The sequence below is a fragment of the Pipistrellus hanaki genome (genome assembly GCF_964339955.1).
Source record: "Pipistrellus hanaki genome assembly, chromosome: 14".
In the NCBI taxonomy this organism is placed as follows: Eukaryota; Metazoa; Chordata; class Mammalia; order Chiroptera; family Vespertilionidae; genus Pipistrellus; species Pipistrellus hanaki.
Genome location: NC_140516.1, coordinates 39,396,347 through 39,410,217, shown reverse-complemented (window position 1 = coordinate 39,410,217; position 13,871 = coordinate 39,396,347). Strand labels below are relative to the sequence as shown.

General features: G+C 57.5%; 2 protein-coding genes across 9 annotated transcripts in view; both read right to left on the bottom strand.

The window, feature by feature from the left end:
• Positions 1-17: 17 nt before the first annotated feature.
• NFKB2 (nuclear factor kappa B subunit 2) lies at positions 18-6,873 on the bottom strand. The gene is made up of 22 exons (XM_084904007.1): positions 6,570-6,873; positions 6,226-6,307; positions 6,064-6,104; positions 5,699-5,797; positions 5,468-5,619; positions 5,107-5,213; positions 4,866-5,024; positions 4,465-4,569; positions 4,040-4,125; positions 3,822-3,960; positions 3,470-3,595; positions 3,151-3,363; positions 2,927-3,068; positions 2,233-2,347; positions 1,930-2,143; positions 1,622-1,791; positions 1,417-1,519; positions 1,163-1,314; positions 966-1,035; positions 627-799; positions 407-518; positions 18-293 (listed from the first exon to the last, which is right to left on the bottom strand). The coding sequence occupies exons 1-22, from the start codon at positions 6,588-6,590 to the stop codon at positions 172-174; spliced, it is 2,703 nt and encodes a 900-aa protein (XP_084760133.1). The 5' UTR covers positions 6,591-6,873; the 3' UTR covers positions 18-171.
• Positions 6,874-12,580: 5,707 nt separating this feature from the next.
• GBF1 (golgi brefeldin A resistant guanine nucleotide exchange factor 1) overlaps positions 12,581-13,871 on the bottom strand; it is a 110,528-nt gene continuing 109,237 nt past the window's right edge. For all 8 annotated transcript variants that reach the window (XM_084903834.1, XM_084903827.1, XM_084903829.1 and 5 more), the window contains one exon: positions 12,581-13,413. In XM_084903834.1, the coding sequence (XP_084759960.1) occupies positions 13,133-13,413 (281 nt within the window). In that variant the 3' untranslated portion in view covers positions 12,581-13,132. The remainder of the gene's footprint in view (positions 13,414-13,871) is intronic.

Here is a 13,871-nt window from a genome sequence, read left to right as displayed (position 1 = left end):
TGTCACGCAAGAGCGGCTCTGACTTGGGGACGGGGCCAGGCCCCCTCCCTCTCCCATGAGAATCCTTTATTTACCCCAACTGAGGGGCGGGCATGGGTGTTAAATAAGGACTAGACTAGGCGGGGGTGCTGTACAGAGGGCCCGGGAAGGGGGCAGCGAATGGGCAGCAGTTCAGTGCACCTGAGGCTGCGGGTGCCCGTGGCAGAGCCCGCCTGGTGGCTCCGGCGATGGGCCTAGCTTCTCGGCCTCCTGTTCCACCGACTGGCTCCCGTAGGCACTGTCCTCTTTCACTTCTGCAGGGAAGTAGACGGAGGGGGCGGGAGGGAATGGGGAGGGGAGAAGAGAGTCAGGGCCTTAGGCCTCTCACCCGCCAGGCCCAGATGACCTCCCAGGGATGACCCTTTACCTGTGCTGGGCAGTTTGTCTTGGGCCTCGGGGCCCCTCAGCAGCCTCACTCCCTCGTCTAGGCCCATGTCAGACAGAGCTTCCAGGAGGCCTCCCAAGTCCCCGCCTGCCAGCTGGAGAGGAGGAGGAGGTATGAGAACCGCAGTCATGGCTCGGATGTGGGGTCAGGAGCCCCGGGGCCCAGGAAGCAGGCAGGGAGCAGGGGACAGGGCCCGACGGACCTTGTAACTGCGGAGGAGGCTGCCACTGGGCGAGGCTGTCTTTCGGTACGTGTCCACCAGACTGCGCAGCCCCAGCCGCTCTGCCAGCTCTGCCCAGCTGCCCTGAGCCCCGGGCCCGTCCAGCAGATGCTCCAGGTTCTGCAGGGCGGTATCCTCGAGGGGCAGCTCTGGCCCTGAGGGGGACAGACACACAGATGTGTCAGTTACCTCCAGAGATGGGCTCAGACCCCGCTTTTCTCCCATGGCAATCTGACAGACAGGGCCGGCCCCTTCAGAGAGCTACAGAGAAAGACCTCTGTGAGCAGGGGCTGGGGCGAGGAATGAGTGAAGAGAGCTCACCTGCAGGGCTGGGCGGGGTCAGGGGCAGCGCCATGGTGTCCTGAGCAGCGTTTAGCAGCAAGGTCTTCACCTGGAGAGACAGCCTCAGCCTCACCACTCCCACCCCACTCCGTAGGCCCAGGTACCAGGTACATTGAACCCCGTCCGCAAGCCCAGACACCCCATTCCCCGGAACTCCGTGTCCCAGGCCGCCTCACCTTGGTGCTGCGAGTGAGGTCGATGGGTGTGTGGCCGCGGAAGCTGCTTCGGGGGTCCCGCTCGGGCTCCTCAGAATCCGAGTCGCTGCCAGAGGTGGGAGGCGAAGGCAGCGGGCACAGGGGCTCCTCGTTCTCAGCGTGGATGTCAGCACCTCGGGTGGGAACCCACACTCAGGATCGCCACGTGGGGAGCGTGGGAGCACCCCCTTTTCTCCTCCCAGTCCTCCTCCTGGGCCCCCGAGGGTGAGACTGACCAGCCTTCAGGAGGAGGCGGGTGAGGGTCGGGGACCCCAGGCCAGCTGCCAGGTGCAGGGGTGTGTTTCCCGCAAAGGTGCGTGCGTTCACATTGGCACGGAGCTGTGGAGGGCAAAGGGGTGGTTGGTGACAGCCCCCGCGGGCTGGCCTTTCCTCTCCCCGTGTCCTCACCATCCTCGGTCCCTCCATGGTCCTCGTTCCTACCTTGGTGACCAGATGGGTGACCAAGCCCAGCTCCTCCATCTCCGTGGCCAGGTGAAGCGCTGTGCGGCCGCCCTGCCGCTCCGCAGCCTCCACGTCGGCCCCGCTGTCCACCAGCAGGTCCAGGCACTCGGGGCTCCGGGCACGGACCGCCAGGTGGACCGGGTACAGCCCTAGGGGCCCGGGACCTCAGCCTGCAGCTGTGGCTCCGACAAGCCGACCTCCACACCGTACCTCCCCTCTGGGCACCCATCAGTTACCCTCCCCCGTCCCCACCCTGGCCCCTGGTGCAGATGAGGGGAGGAACTCACCCTCGAAGTCTGGCATGTGCAACAGCTGGGGCACGGCGGGAGCCCCGCTCCGCAGCAGCGCCCCCAGCAGGTCAGGGGCACCGGTCCCCGCCCTCAGGGCCAGGTGCACGGCCGAGTCTCCGTGCCGGTCCAGCAGCGTGGGGTCTGCGCCCACCTGCAGCAGGAAGCTCACCACGCTGGTCTGCCCGGTGATCACCGCCAGGTGCAAGGGGGTCTGGGGGCGCAGGCAGAGTGAGCCAGGCCCGCCCCCGGCCTAGGCCCCCTCGCTTTCCAGGTCTCGGCCTCTCGCAGAGGGGCCCTCACCTGGTGCAGGTTGTTGGTGACGTTGACCACCCCGAGGTGCCGAGCGTGGTAGAGGACGTGGGCGATCTGCTCGATGACACTGGTCTGCCCGTGGATGATGGCCAGGTGCAGCGGCCTGCGGGTCGGGGATGGAGACTTTGGTTCAGCAAGCCCGGGCAGCGGGAGCATCCCGTACCCTCAACACCCCACGGCCTCCACAGCCTGCCTCGCTGGGGCCTGTTAGGCCCAGACCTCTCTAAGGGCAATGCAGCACCTGAACTTAATCCTTTCTGACCACCTTTTGAGGTAGGTCAGTGTTTCCCAAACTTCTCTCACGATGAGAATCACCTGTTGTTAAACTACAGATTCCTGAATCCCAACTAAGAAGTGCTAACTAGAATTTTTGGGAACATATAGGTAAAATTGTATACAATTAGTTGGGATTCAGGAATCTGTAGTTTAACAACTCCACCAGGTGATTCTCATCAGGAGAGAAGTTTGGGAAACACTGACCTGGTAGATAAATACCTTTAACCGTTGACACATCCGAAGTATAGAGAGAGGAAGTCCCTTGAACAGAACTAGCACATAGCGAGCCCGACTTGTAAGCGGGTCTGTTCAACTCCAGAGCACCCCACGACCTTCCACAGCACGCCCATCCCCAACCCGAACCCTGGAGCCATGTCCTCCCCGCCCCCCCCCCCCCCCAACCTACGTGTCTCCGTTCTCGTCCTGCGCCGTCAGCAGGTGGCGCTGTCCCGCCAGCAGCGCGCGCGCGTCCGCGGTGACGCCGTAGTCCAGCAGGGCCCGGGCGCTGCGCTGCGCCAGGCCGAACAGGCGCTCGTTGTACTCCTGGGCTGAGGGCGACAGGGCCGTGGGCGCGGGCGAGGTCCAAATCCCCGCGCCCCCCCACCGGGCGCCCGAATCCCGGGGCCTTACCTCGCTGCAGCAGCCCCTGAGCTTGCGGTTTGCGGTGGGGGTCCTCGGGGGGCGCGCTCGGCGCTGCTGCTTCCTCCCTAGCATCCCCGCCAGGCGCCTCCCCATCGGCCATCTGCGCCCCGCCCCCGCCGCCCGGGTAGCAGCCCATGGGGGCTGCCCCGGCCTGGTAGGGGCTGTAGGCCAAGGAGGAAGGGAAGAAGCTGAGGCTGCCACCTGTGAAGACAAGCAGTCTGTGGAGGGGCGGCGCCAGCCTGGCTCTCCCAGATTCCCTCCCACACAACTTCCCTCCCCCTTCATGCCACCAGCACCCCTCACTCACCTCCTCCGGCTCCTCCGTAACCCCCTGCCGAGCCCCCCGAGCCTCCGCCCATGTGGGAGCCACCCCCAAAAGGCTGGGAGAAGGTGGGCAAGGCTTTCCTCCGCTTCCGCTGCACCTCCTCCTTGTCTGCAGAGGGGAAGGAGGTGTTAGAACCCCAGCTCGTGGGCCACTCCGGAGCCTCGTCCCGAGGTTGGTAATGACCCTTCCCCCCAGAGCCCTCCGAGGACCACCTCTTTCTGGGACCTTCCCCACTCCAAACTTGACTCATGGGCACCCTGATCTGGTTCTTGGGACTTTCCAGCCCAGTCCCAGCCCTCCGTCCGGCCCCGTGGGATCCTCAGCCCCGCTCCACCTTCCACCAGAGGGTAGTAGGTGAACTGTTTGGAGTCGGAGACGTCGCCCCCGCGCTTGCGTTTCAGTTGCAGGAACACGGTTACGGGGCGCTCGATCTTCATCTTATGGTAGGGAGGCGTCCGGAACACGATGGCGTACTGGGCAACAGGAAGACAGAGTGTCCCTGAGGCCTGGCCTCGATGGGCCCCCGCCCCTGGCCAGAGGGCCCCGGGGTACCTGTTTATGGACATCCGTGGGAGAGAAGTCCCCGAAGGCCTGCCACCCGTTCTCATCGTCTTCGTAGAACCGAACCTCAATGTCATCTGCAGGGAAGACCGGAGCTTGGCTGCAGCTCCAACTGGCACCTTCCAACTTTTTTTTTTTTTTTTTTTTTTTTTTTTTTTTTTAATATATTTTATTGATTTTTCGCAGAGAGGAAGGGAGAGGGATAGAGAGCTAGAAACATCGATGAGAGAGAAACATCGACCAGCTGCCTCCTGCACACCTCCTACCAGAGATGTGCCCGCAACCAATGTACATGCCCTTGACCAGAATCGAACCTGGGACCTTTCAGTCCTCAGGCCGATGCTCTACCACTGAGCCAAACTGGTTTTGGCTTGCCCCCAATCTTGACTCCCAGCATCCTTAGTTCCCAGCCTCACCTTTCTGCACCTTGTCACAGAGCAAATAAACCTCGTCTCCGCCCCGCACGGAGCCAGCTGTCTTGTCCATTCGAGAAATCTTCAGATTGGAGGCCCCGGGAGACTCTGTGGGCGTGGAACACCAATTACTTGAGATGTTGTAAGAGGGATGGCCCCACTGGTGGAGCCACGTGCTTTGTATCCTTATCTGAACAACCCCAAGAGGAACCACCAGTAATAACTGCATTTACCCGAGACAGAAGAAGCCATTCTCAGAGAGGGGAAATGACTTGCTCAAGATCTCTTAGTCATACGTGGCAGGGCCACGCTCAAACCCAGGCCTGTCTGACTCCGCAGCGTGAGGGTGCCTCTGGGGCTCTCTCTGAGCCCAGGCCTCACCCCCCAGGCTCGGGGGTACTCACTGCTGTCGTGGATGGGCTGGGAGATGACAGGCTTCAGGGGCAGCGAGAAGGAGCCGTCGCTGGCTCGGAGGAAGGCGGAGAAGCGCAGCCGCACGATGCTCAGGTCCATCACCTTCTTCAGCTCCTTGGCCTCCTGCTCCAGCTCCCGCCGCTCAGCCTCTGCACAGGGAGCACCCTGACCTCGGCACTGCTCCCCTTTCTCCTTTCACAACCCCCTCCCGTGGCTCCCTCCCCACCGTACCTGTAAGGCCCTGGGGCCTGGAGCGGAGTCTCTGCCTTTGAAGTTTCTGTATCATGATCTCCATCATGTTCTTCTTGGTCACATGCAGGACACCCAGGTTGTTGAATCTGAGTGTGTGTGTGGGGGGTGGGGAGTCAGAAGTGTTGCAGAAAGAGGGTGGCTCTTTCCTCCTGAGCCGCCCTCCCCACTGCCAGGCTCAGCCCAGCCTTACTTCCTCTAGGAAGCTTTTCTGGGTTTTACTTGTGGCCTTGGGTTCTGGGGCCAACCGAAGTCTCTCCCTAGAGATGGGCCGGGTGGGGCCTAGGACTAGCAGGTGAGGAGGGGGCATGCCAGGAAGGGGCCGGGGGTCGGGAACACCTACTGGGCAGTCATGTCCTTGGGCCCCACAGACACAGCGCAGACCCCCAGTTCCGAGCACTGCTTGCCCACCAGGCTGTGGGCGTGGGCGCGAGGCGGGTCGCTGTGTGTCACCAGGTCCACCTCGATCTTGGCGGGTCCCTCGTAGTTACAGATCTGTGAGGGCGGAGGGCTGTCAGCAATGCCGCTGGACACGCTGTCCACGAGCCCACCCTCGAGCACCGTCCCTGCTCACCTTGACGGTGGGATAAGTCTTCCGGCCCTTCTCGCTGGAGGCACCTGGCAGCCCTCCGTGGGAGGGGCCTTCACAGCCATATCGAAATCGGAAGCCTCGCTGAAGGTCCCAGGATAGAGTGACATGTGACCAGGGAGGACCCCCTCGCCACCACCCCCACCCCCACCCCCTAGAGCCAGCCATACGCCCTGCCAGCAGTGACCATAATGACTGGTGGTGTCTGTCTGAATCACAACCACACCTCGGTGATCGGCAGCGAAAACCACTGTGGTCAGTGACCCTCCTCCCCACGACCACCCAGCTACAACTACCCCATGTGCCCCCAAAGCCGAGGCCACCCCATCCTATCCCGTCCACTCACTCACCTGCTTGGGCTGTTCCACGATCACCAGGTAGGGGCCGTCAGCTGGGGACAGAGGGGCCTTGCTGATCCAGGATCTCCGAGCCCATCCCCAAGGCAGAAGGCGCTCGCTCCTCCGTCCCTCCCCCTCCCGCTAGGACTAGGGGAGGCTCAAAGACGTACTGACCTGTCTCTGGGGCAGGCTCCTTGGGCTCCATCAGGGAAGGGTTGAACTTGAAATCGTCATATTCGATGATGCCATCCAGATTCTGGTTTGGAGACAGACTGGGGTGGCAGCTGGTTCTGGGCCACCCACAGGGCCCTCCACCTCCCAGCTCTCCACACCCTCAGTGAGCACCCCCTCTCCTTCCCGGGTCCACGAAAGGGCTCCCGTTGGAAGCAGTGTGCACGCAGACTAACAGGCAGGCTGAACCACCCTGAGGCGTTACAGGTAGCAGGAGCAGAAGGGACACGGCCGGCTGGCAGACAGAAGGGGCCGCCGCCGGCTCGGGGGCCAGCGGAGGGACTCACTGGGTCGTAGCAGCTCTCCATGTCCCTGGGCTGGGCCCGGCTCTGTCCGGCGGCTGCGGCCGGATTCGGTTCCCCAGAGTTTCAGGCGCCCGCCCTGGGTGAGGAGGAGTGGCGGGGGCAGTGAGAGACGGATCGGGCCGGGGTGCGGGGAGAGGGGGCCCCCGGTTCGGGGGAGGGTCGGATCTCCTCCAGCCACCCGTCCGGGTGCGGCGGGGGAGATCCGGCGGAGGGCGAGATCCGGCGCTGGGCTGGGCCGGGCCGGGGAAGGGGCAGGAAAGTTAGAACAGCTTAGGAAAGTCCCGAAAATACCAGGGGGAGGCGGGGCCGGAGGGGGCGGGACTGGAAATGACGCAGCGGCCACGCCCCCCGCGCGGGAGGGGCGCCCGGTCCGCACCGGCCTCCGGGCGCCCGCAGCCTCGGCCGGGAGAGGGGCAGCCAGGCCCAGGGAAGCCCCCGTGGGCCGGGTCCCCTCCTCTCTCCAGGGCAGGTGCCGGGGATTCCAGGCTCTTTCAAGGCCTGGGAAGGCTCCTGGACGAGGGACGAGGCCCGCCTCCCGCCCCCTTCGCCTCCCCCACGCTGGAGCAACCTTGGGATTTTTCTACCCAAAGGGAGGCCACGGCTGATTCACCCGGGGGCTTTTGGGGGGACATTCCTACTGCAGAAAGGCCTGCTCCCCGAAGGCCTGTAGGCGGGGGCTCTTCCCGGTGGGGGGCTCCGGGGTTCTGCCCCAAGAACCGGTCTCTTGGGGTCGGGTGGGGAGGGGGGGAGGGAGAAAAAGTGACTCCTCTTTGGATGGGCTCCTACCCCCGAAACGTCTGGGCAGCGGTTACGCACCCCGCACTGGTTATGGTGCCCATGCCCTGCTCCGGCCCGCGGCCCGGTGTGACAGTGTGTCTCCACCACAGGCACACCGAGCTACTCCAGCCCCTGTGCTGGCGTGCGGGCAACAGGTGAGCGACCTTAAACTTCGCAGGGTGGACACATGCCTGAGCTTGTCTTGATGTGTAAGGGCGCAGGTGGACATATGTTAGAGTGTGTGCGTGAAGGGTATATTTGCATGTGTACGTGTGTGCGAAGCTGAGTGCATGGGTGATGCTGTGCACCCGCCGGCATAGGTACGGGTCCGCGTGTCTCTGTACGAGGATGCTGATGTGTATCCTGGTGTCTGGGTCGTGTGTGTGTGTGTGTGTGTGTGTGTAAATGCCGCTTTCCATCAGCTACGGGCCCTCCTCCCGCCTTCCCGTGTCTCGGCCACCCAGGCTGAACCCGGCCACTCACCGCGGCGGCTTCGGTCCCGGCTTCTCTCCCGGCCCGACCCACCTCGGACGGGTCGCGACACCTCTCCAGTCCCAGGGCTCCAGCGGGGAAAGCCCCTTTTCCGCCCCCGGGAGGGGGGAATTCCCGTGACGTTTCCGTGCGTCACGCCCTCAGCCCTCTTCCATTGGCTGAAAGTTTAACTCCGGGTGCCCACAGCCAATCGGGAGCGACTCTAGCGTGCCCCTTACGGGCGGGAGCGGGGATACTCGCGCCGCGCGGGGAGTAGCGGGGAGTAGGGGGGGGGGGGGTGTCAGCCAGGCGCGGGCTCCAGCGCGGGAGGGGCGGGGGGTGAGGAGAGGAGTATCAGCCAGAGGCAGGATTCGTGAAACTAGCGCCATCCCCCGGCCAAGGGCCCCGACCCCGGTCTCTCTCACTCAGGCCTCCCTCAAACAGGTGGTAGTCCCCGCTGTACCGGCTTTTGCTGTGCCTAACGCTTGGCTGGAGACCTCCAGGGGGAAGCTGACGGCCCAGCCCGCTGGTCCCCCGCCCAGAGGGTCCCCCTGCGGGGAAGAGTCAGGGGATGGGGAAGGAAGTTGATCTTCCAGTCGGTCCTAGGATGCCCTCTGGCGGCCTCTCTGGAACTGCAAGGAGACTCTGTAATCATCCTTTCAGATTCTAACTCCTCCCTCCATGGAAGAGACACTCTGGACCTAAAACGTATTCTGTAAATGGAAGGTTTACAGAGGGCGAGACTTTCAGACAGGACTGAATTCAGGACCGCTGCGCCTGGAAAGGCTTTGCCTAATCCGTCACAGAGACTCGGGGTATTAGAATTCAAAAGGTATCCACAATCTTAGTAGTTCAAACTCCCTCCGATGTAGGAAACTGCCTTTTATATAGTCCCCAACGTCCTCTTGTACACTTCTAGAAGCAGCAAGGTTAGTGCAGAAGTTCACAAAGTACTAACTCTGAGGCTGGACATCTCTGCTCTGTACACTCTCTTTAGGAATGCCATGAGTACCTCCATACCCGGAGTCATCCTACCTTGGGCTCACAGTAGAACACAGGCTGTTTTTTCAGATCTGTCCGGTAACTTTCCCCTAACCTTCTTAATAATGGAATTACAGGTATGCACTAGCTCTACATAACGGAAGACTATTATAGCTCTTGGTTTGGGCTTCTTCCTGTTACTTCCCCTTCCTCTTCACCTTGCCCACAAGTGGAATGTGCCAGGTACTATATTAAGGTTCTTTACTATAAGTCTTGTTCTTCCTTCCAACATCCCTAGGAGATAAATATTACTTTACTTTAATGATGAAGAAATGAAGTCTCAGAGAGGTGAAGTAACACAGCTAGAAAAGACAGAGAAAGAATTCAAAGCCAGTCCGTTAACTGTAGGATAAAGCTCTTTCTCCACAAATTCATATAAAACATAGAGTGCAGAAAATAGTATAATGAACCCCTATGTTCCTATTAATCAATTCCAACAATTCACAATGTTGGCCTGGAAATTTTAACTGACTCAAGGTTTATTGTCAGTTGCTATAGCCTCATCTAGCTGGGCTTAAGAAACTTCTTCATTGTCTATTCCGTTAATTTTCAGCCTAATGATTATTTGTTTCTGTTTCTAAAGTGACTTTAAAAAAAATATTTCCATTGATTTCAGAGAGGAAGGGATAGATAAAAACATCAATGATGAGAGAGAATAACTGATTGGCTGCCTCCTACATGTGCCACACTGGGAATGGAGCCCGAAAACCAGGCATGTGCCCTGACCCAGAATCAAACCGTGACCTCCCGGTTCTCAGGTCAGTGTTCAACCACTGAGCCATGCTGGCTGGGCTCTCTCTGTTTTTGTATGCAGCCCTATCACCTGGCCCAAAGCAGAGGCAACATAAACTCATTCTATTTCATTCACCAATAAATAGTGAGGACATACTTTAGAAAACAATGTCCTTGTTTGAAGATAAAAATCAAATGGAGAGCCGAAACCCGTATGGCTCAGTGGATAGAGCGTCGGTCTTCAGACTGAAAGATCCCAGGTTCGATTCTGGTCAAGGGCATGTACCTTGGTTGTGGGCACATCCCCAGTAGGGGGTGTGTAAGAGGCAGCTGATTGATGTCTCTCTCTCATCGATGTTTCTAACACTCTATCCCTCTCTCTTCCTCTCTGTAAAAAAATCAATAAAAAAATATTATATATAAAAAATCAAATGGAGAAATGTCAGTTGGTGGGTGATAAGTGCTATGGAGAAAAGTAGGTATGGGGGCAAAGAGTGATACAAGTTTTATATGTGGCAGGCAGGGAGGGCTTCTCTAACATTTGAAAAGTGACTAGAAAAAAATGGACTGAGTTATAGGGACATCTGGGGGAAAAACATTCCAGGTGCAGGGATTAGCAGTGTACAGGTCTGGTATGAATGTGTTTGGCATATTTGAAGCACAGTAAGAAAATTAGGCAGGTGGGATAAAGTAAGAACTTTTTATTTTATTCTGAATGAGATGGAAAGCCATAGGTAGTTTTAAGCAGTGGAATGAAAATGGGTTTTAAAAGGATCCTTTTGGTTTCAGTGTGGAGAGAATAGAGATCCTGGAACTAGGAAACAGAAGGTTGACCAGTAGACCAGTGGTGGCTGAGGAATTGGATGTAGAAAAGAGGGGGTTAGTTTGGCATAAGAACCTAGAAGAATGGAGCTGTCCTTTAGTGATATGGGGCAGACCGGGGAAGGAGCACATTTGTAAAGGGGGGGCGGTAATCAAGAATTTTTCCTTTTACGTTTGTTATGTTTGAGAGCTGATGAGGCATACAAGTGGAAATGAAAGGGGTAGTTGGACATAATTAGTGTAATGGATGGTACTTAAAGTCTTGACAGTGAACATTATCCAGTGACTGAGTATAGGGAAAGGACTTGAGGGGCTCTGGGGCATTCTACTAGTAACGTTCAGAGGCTGGAGATGAGGAGGAGCCAAAAGGAAATTAAAAAGGCGTGGCCAGTGAGGTAGGGGAGAACCAAGAAAATAGTGTCTCTGAAGCCGAGTGAAGAGTATTTCAAAGAGGGGGTGTTTACTTGAACTAAAGTTCCTTCTCTGCAGCAGAGGCCCAGGGACTGAGGGCTTCTGCTTCCCCAAGGCCATTCATCTCCCAAAGCAGTGAGCCCTAAGAAAAGCTAAATACCCAAGTGCTGGGGTAGCCACATTTTCTGTTGTTTCTAGGATTTTTTTTTTTTGGCGTGTGCGTCCATTGGAACTAATTCTGTACAGTTGACAATGCGGGATTAGGGGTACTGACATCCCATAGTAAAAAATTCATGTATAACTTTTGACCCCCTCCTCCCCTCGGAAACACATGCAAGCTTCTGAGGGCAGAGCTTGTGGGTGGGGCTCAGATGGCAGGACAGAGACATCATAACTGTTACCAAGCCAAGAGCCCCAGTGTCAACCTGACTGTAGATCCTGTTTTCTGCACTCATTCAGAAAAGTGCAGTCATACTCCTAATTTCCCCGTGGGCAGGGTTGGGAAACCAAGGATAGTCTGGGCTACTTGGGGAAGAAGGAAAGGAAGAGGTAGAAACTAGTATAGGAGTTTCAGATCTCACGTCAGTATTTTTTTTTTAAATATATTTTATTGATTTTATATAGAGAGGAAGAGAGAGAGATAGAGAGCCAGAAACATCGATGAGAGAGAATCATCGATCAGCTGCCTCTTGCACACCCGCTACTAGGGATGTGTCCGCAACCAAGGTACATGCCCTTGACCGGAATCGAACCCGGGACCCTTCAGTCCCCAAGCCGATGCTCTATCCACTGAGCCAAACCGGTCTCGGCTCACATCAGTATTTTTTCACATCAGGCTAACCCCATTTCCAAGGCACCCTCTTCCACACCCGAGGGGGATACTTACAGAGGTTCAGACTCCCAGGAACATCTACATGGTGTGCTGAGCAAAGGTGCTAAATGATCACAAAGCCAACTGGGCCCAAATGAAGAGGGTGAGTGTCCCTAACTCTTTATGAGGATGTCAGCTGGTAGTTCAATAGGGTACCACTCCCTCCCCGACTGGGGGACGGGGCCATAAAGGAGGAGGAAACCAAGATGATGTAGATGCTTCACTTGGGAAAGCTTAATACATAGCATTCTACATCCTGTCCATAGTACCTAAGCTTTGCAGGAGCTACACAGCCTGCCTCATTCACATTCCCACCTTCTTACCCTGATGCAAAGGGAAAGAAGACCGGTTCTCCGCTCATGCTTCAGGGATTGGGATGGATGGAGGCTGTGGGTGGAAGAAATGGTCCCTCCTCAATTTTGGACCAAAATGAATGTCCCTGTGCCCACATACACATGATCACAGCTCTGGGCAAGATGGCCCTCTCATAAGTCCATAGGCTCCTTTTGCTCCTGGACCATGAGGCACATCAAGAAGGAAAACTTCTTGAATAACTACATCTCAGCTCTGGTTTCTCTTGATCTGAGTCTCAGGTGTCTTCCTTGGAGCAGTCAGGAAAGAGGACAACTGCCCAAACCCCTGGCACATCCCTGCTGGCAAAGGGGCCTGCTGGGCTGATGGTGGTCATCGGGCAGCGGTAAAGGAATCCCGACCTGAGTCCTGGCATTTGGCTGGCTTTTGGCCTGGGGCCACATGGACCAGACTGTTGGAAGGTTCAGTGTCACTTCTGTTCATGCTAGATCTACTCCCTGGGTAGCCTAAGAACATGGTGCCCACAAGTTCAAGAAGAAAACCAGAGGGAAAAGCATTAATGGTACTAAGACATTTATTACATCATAAAAAGTCCACTGTTGTCCTGTTTTTCCATATGTACATATTCCTGTGGGCAATCCCCCCCGTCCAGCCCCATCTACCCACCCTTAATGCCAATCAGCTCTTCAAACTGACCAACAAATTAGTAAAAGAGCAAGAACTGGAGGAGGCGGCCCAGGGCTGATGGGAGTGGGGATGGGAGAGGGAAACAAAGTGCAGAGTGGTTGGCTTGGCTCTCAATGCCTAACCATGGGCAGGAGGGACACAAGGGCAGGCACTGCAGGGCTGGCACAGTGATGCCTCCCCAGAGCTACCAGGCGGCAGGTGATACCTGAGTGTGCTCTCAGGTTGGACCCCCAAGAATGGAGAGCAGAGGAGGAAGGTCCTGCAGCCTGACTGTGGGTCCCAGGAAGGGCTATACAAGTTCTGTTTTGTAGGTCCCCATACAAGTAGCAGCGACAGCAGCTCGAGCTGGGCCTGAAGAGTGTGGCCCCTGGGACAGCTGGAAGGAGGGCCAGGGACAGGTCCTGATCTCCGAGGGGCCTGTTTAGTTAACTTCAGAGGTGGTCATGGGGTCTGTGGGGCGGGGTGTGGCCAGGAGGGGCACTGGTGAGGTGGCTTCAATGAGAGCAGGGTTGAGGATGATGGGCAGAGTCATGGGTGGCACGCCCACCTGCAGTGGAGAAGCCAAGGGCTGCAGGATCAGTGGGGACTGAGCCAAGGGTGGAGGCCCGTCTGGGGTGGGGCTCAGCCTGCTGGGGCTGGATGCCACTGGTGATCCAGGGGAGCTGCTGTTGCCAGGTCGGGGGCCCTCGGGCTTCTCAAAGTCTATAGTAAGAGTCAAAGTCAGAGGTGGCTGTAGTCAAACTCCCTTACACCAATCTTTGCTCCTCCCCATTTCCGTGAGCAAAATGACCCCTCCCTCCCAGGCTAAACAGTTGGGAGTCTCCCCCTGAAACTCATTCCAATGCCCAGTTCCCTTATCTCCGTCCTCTATTTCCTTTGCTATGCTTCTAGTTAGGTTAATTTTGGTCTGGTCTTTATTAGAATCCCTGAAGGGCAACCTTTGCATATTCTCCAAGATTTCTCTTCCTAAGCCTGAAAATCTCAAGCAGCTAGCTCCATTATAGCTTATTTGGTCCTGCCATTTCTGATAGGAGGAGCAGGCAAAGAGGACTCTCAGGGTCTCCCCTTCCCCTGGCTCACAGCCCATGCTCAGCAGCAATCCCAAGCTACCATGGGCCTCCTCTTAGGCCTCCTCTTTCCTGCTCAACACCCAGGAGGCT

Bases quoted from the DNA above. Each gene is read 5' to 3' on its own strand.
- NFKB2 (XM_084904007.1), bottom strand. From the start codon at position 6,590: ATGGAGAGCTGCTACGACCCA. The intron at 4,570-4,865 runs GTGAGTACCCCC...CCACGCCCACAG, and splicing joins CCAGCCCATCCACGACAGCA to AGTCTCCCGGGGCCTCCAAT. The intron at 3,364-3,469 runs GTGAGTGAGGGG...TTGTCTTCACAG, and splicing joins TTACGGAGGAGCCGGAGGAG to GTGGCAGCCTCAGCTTCTTC.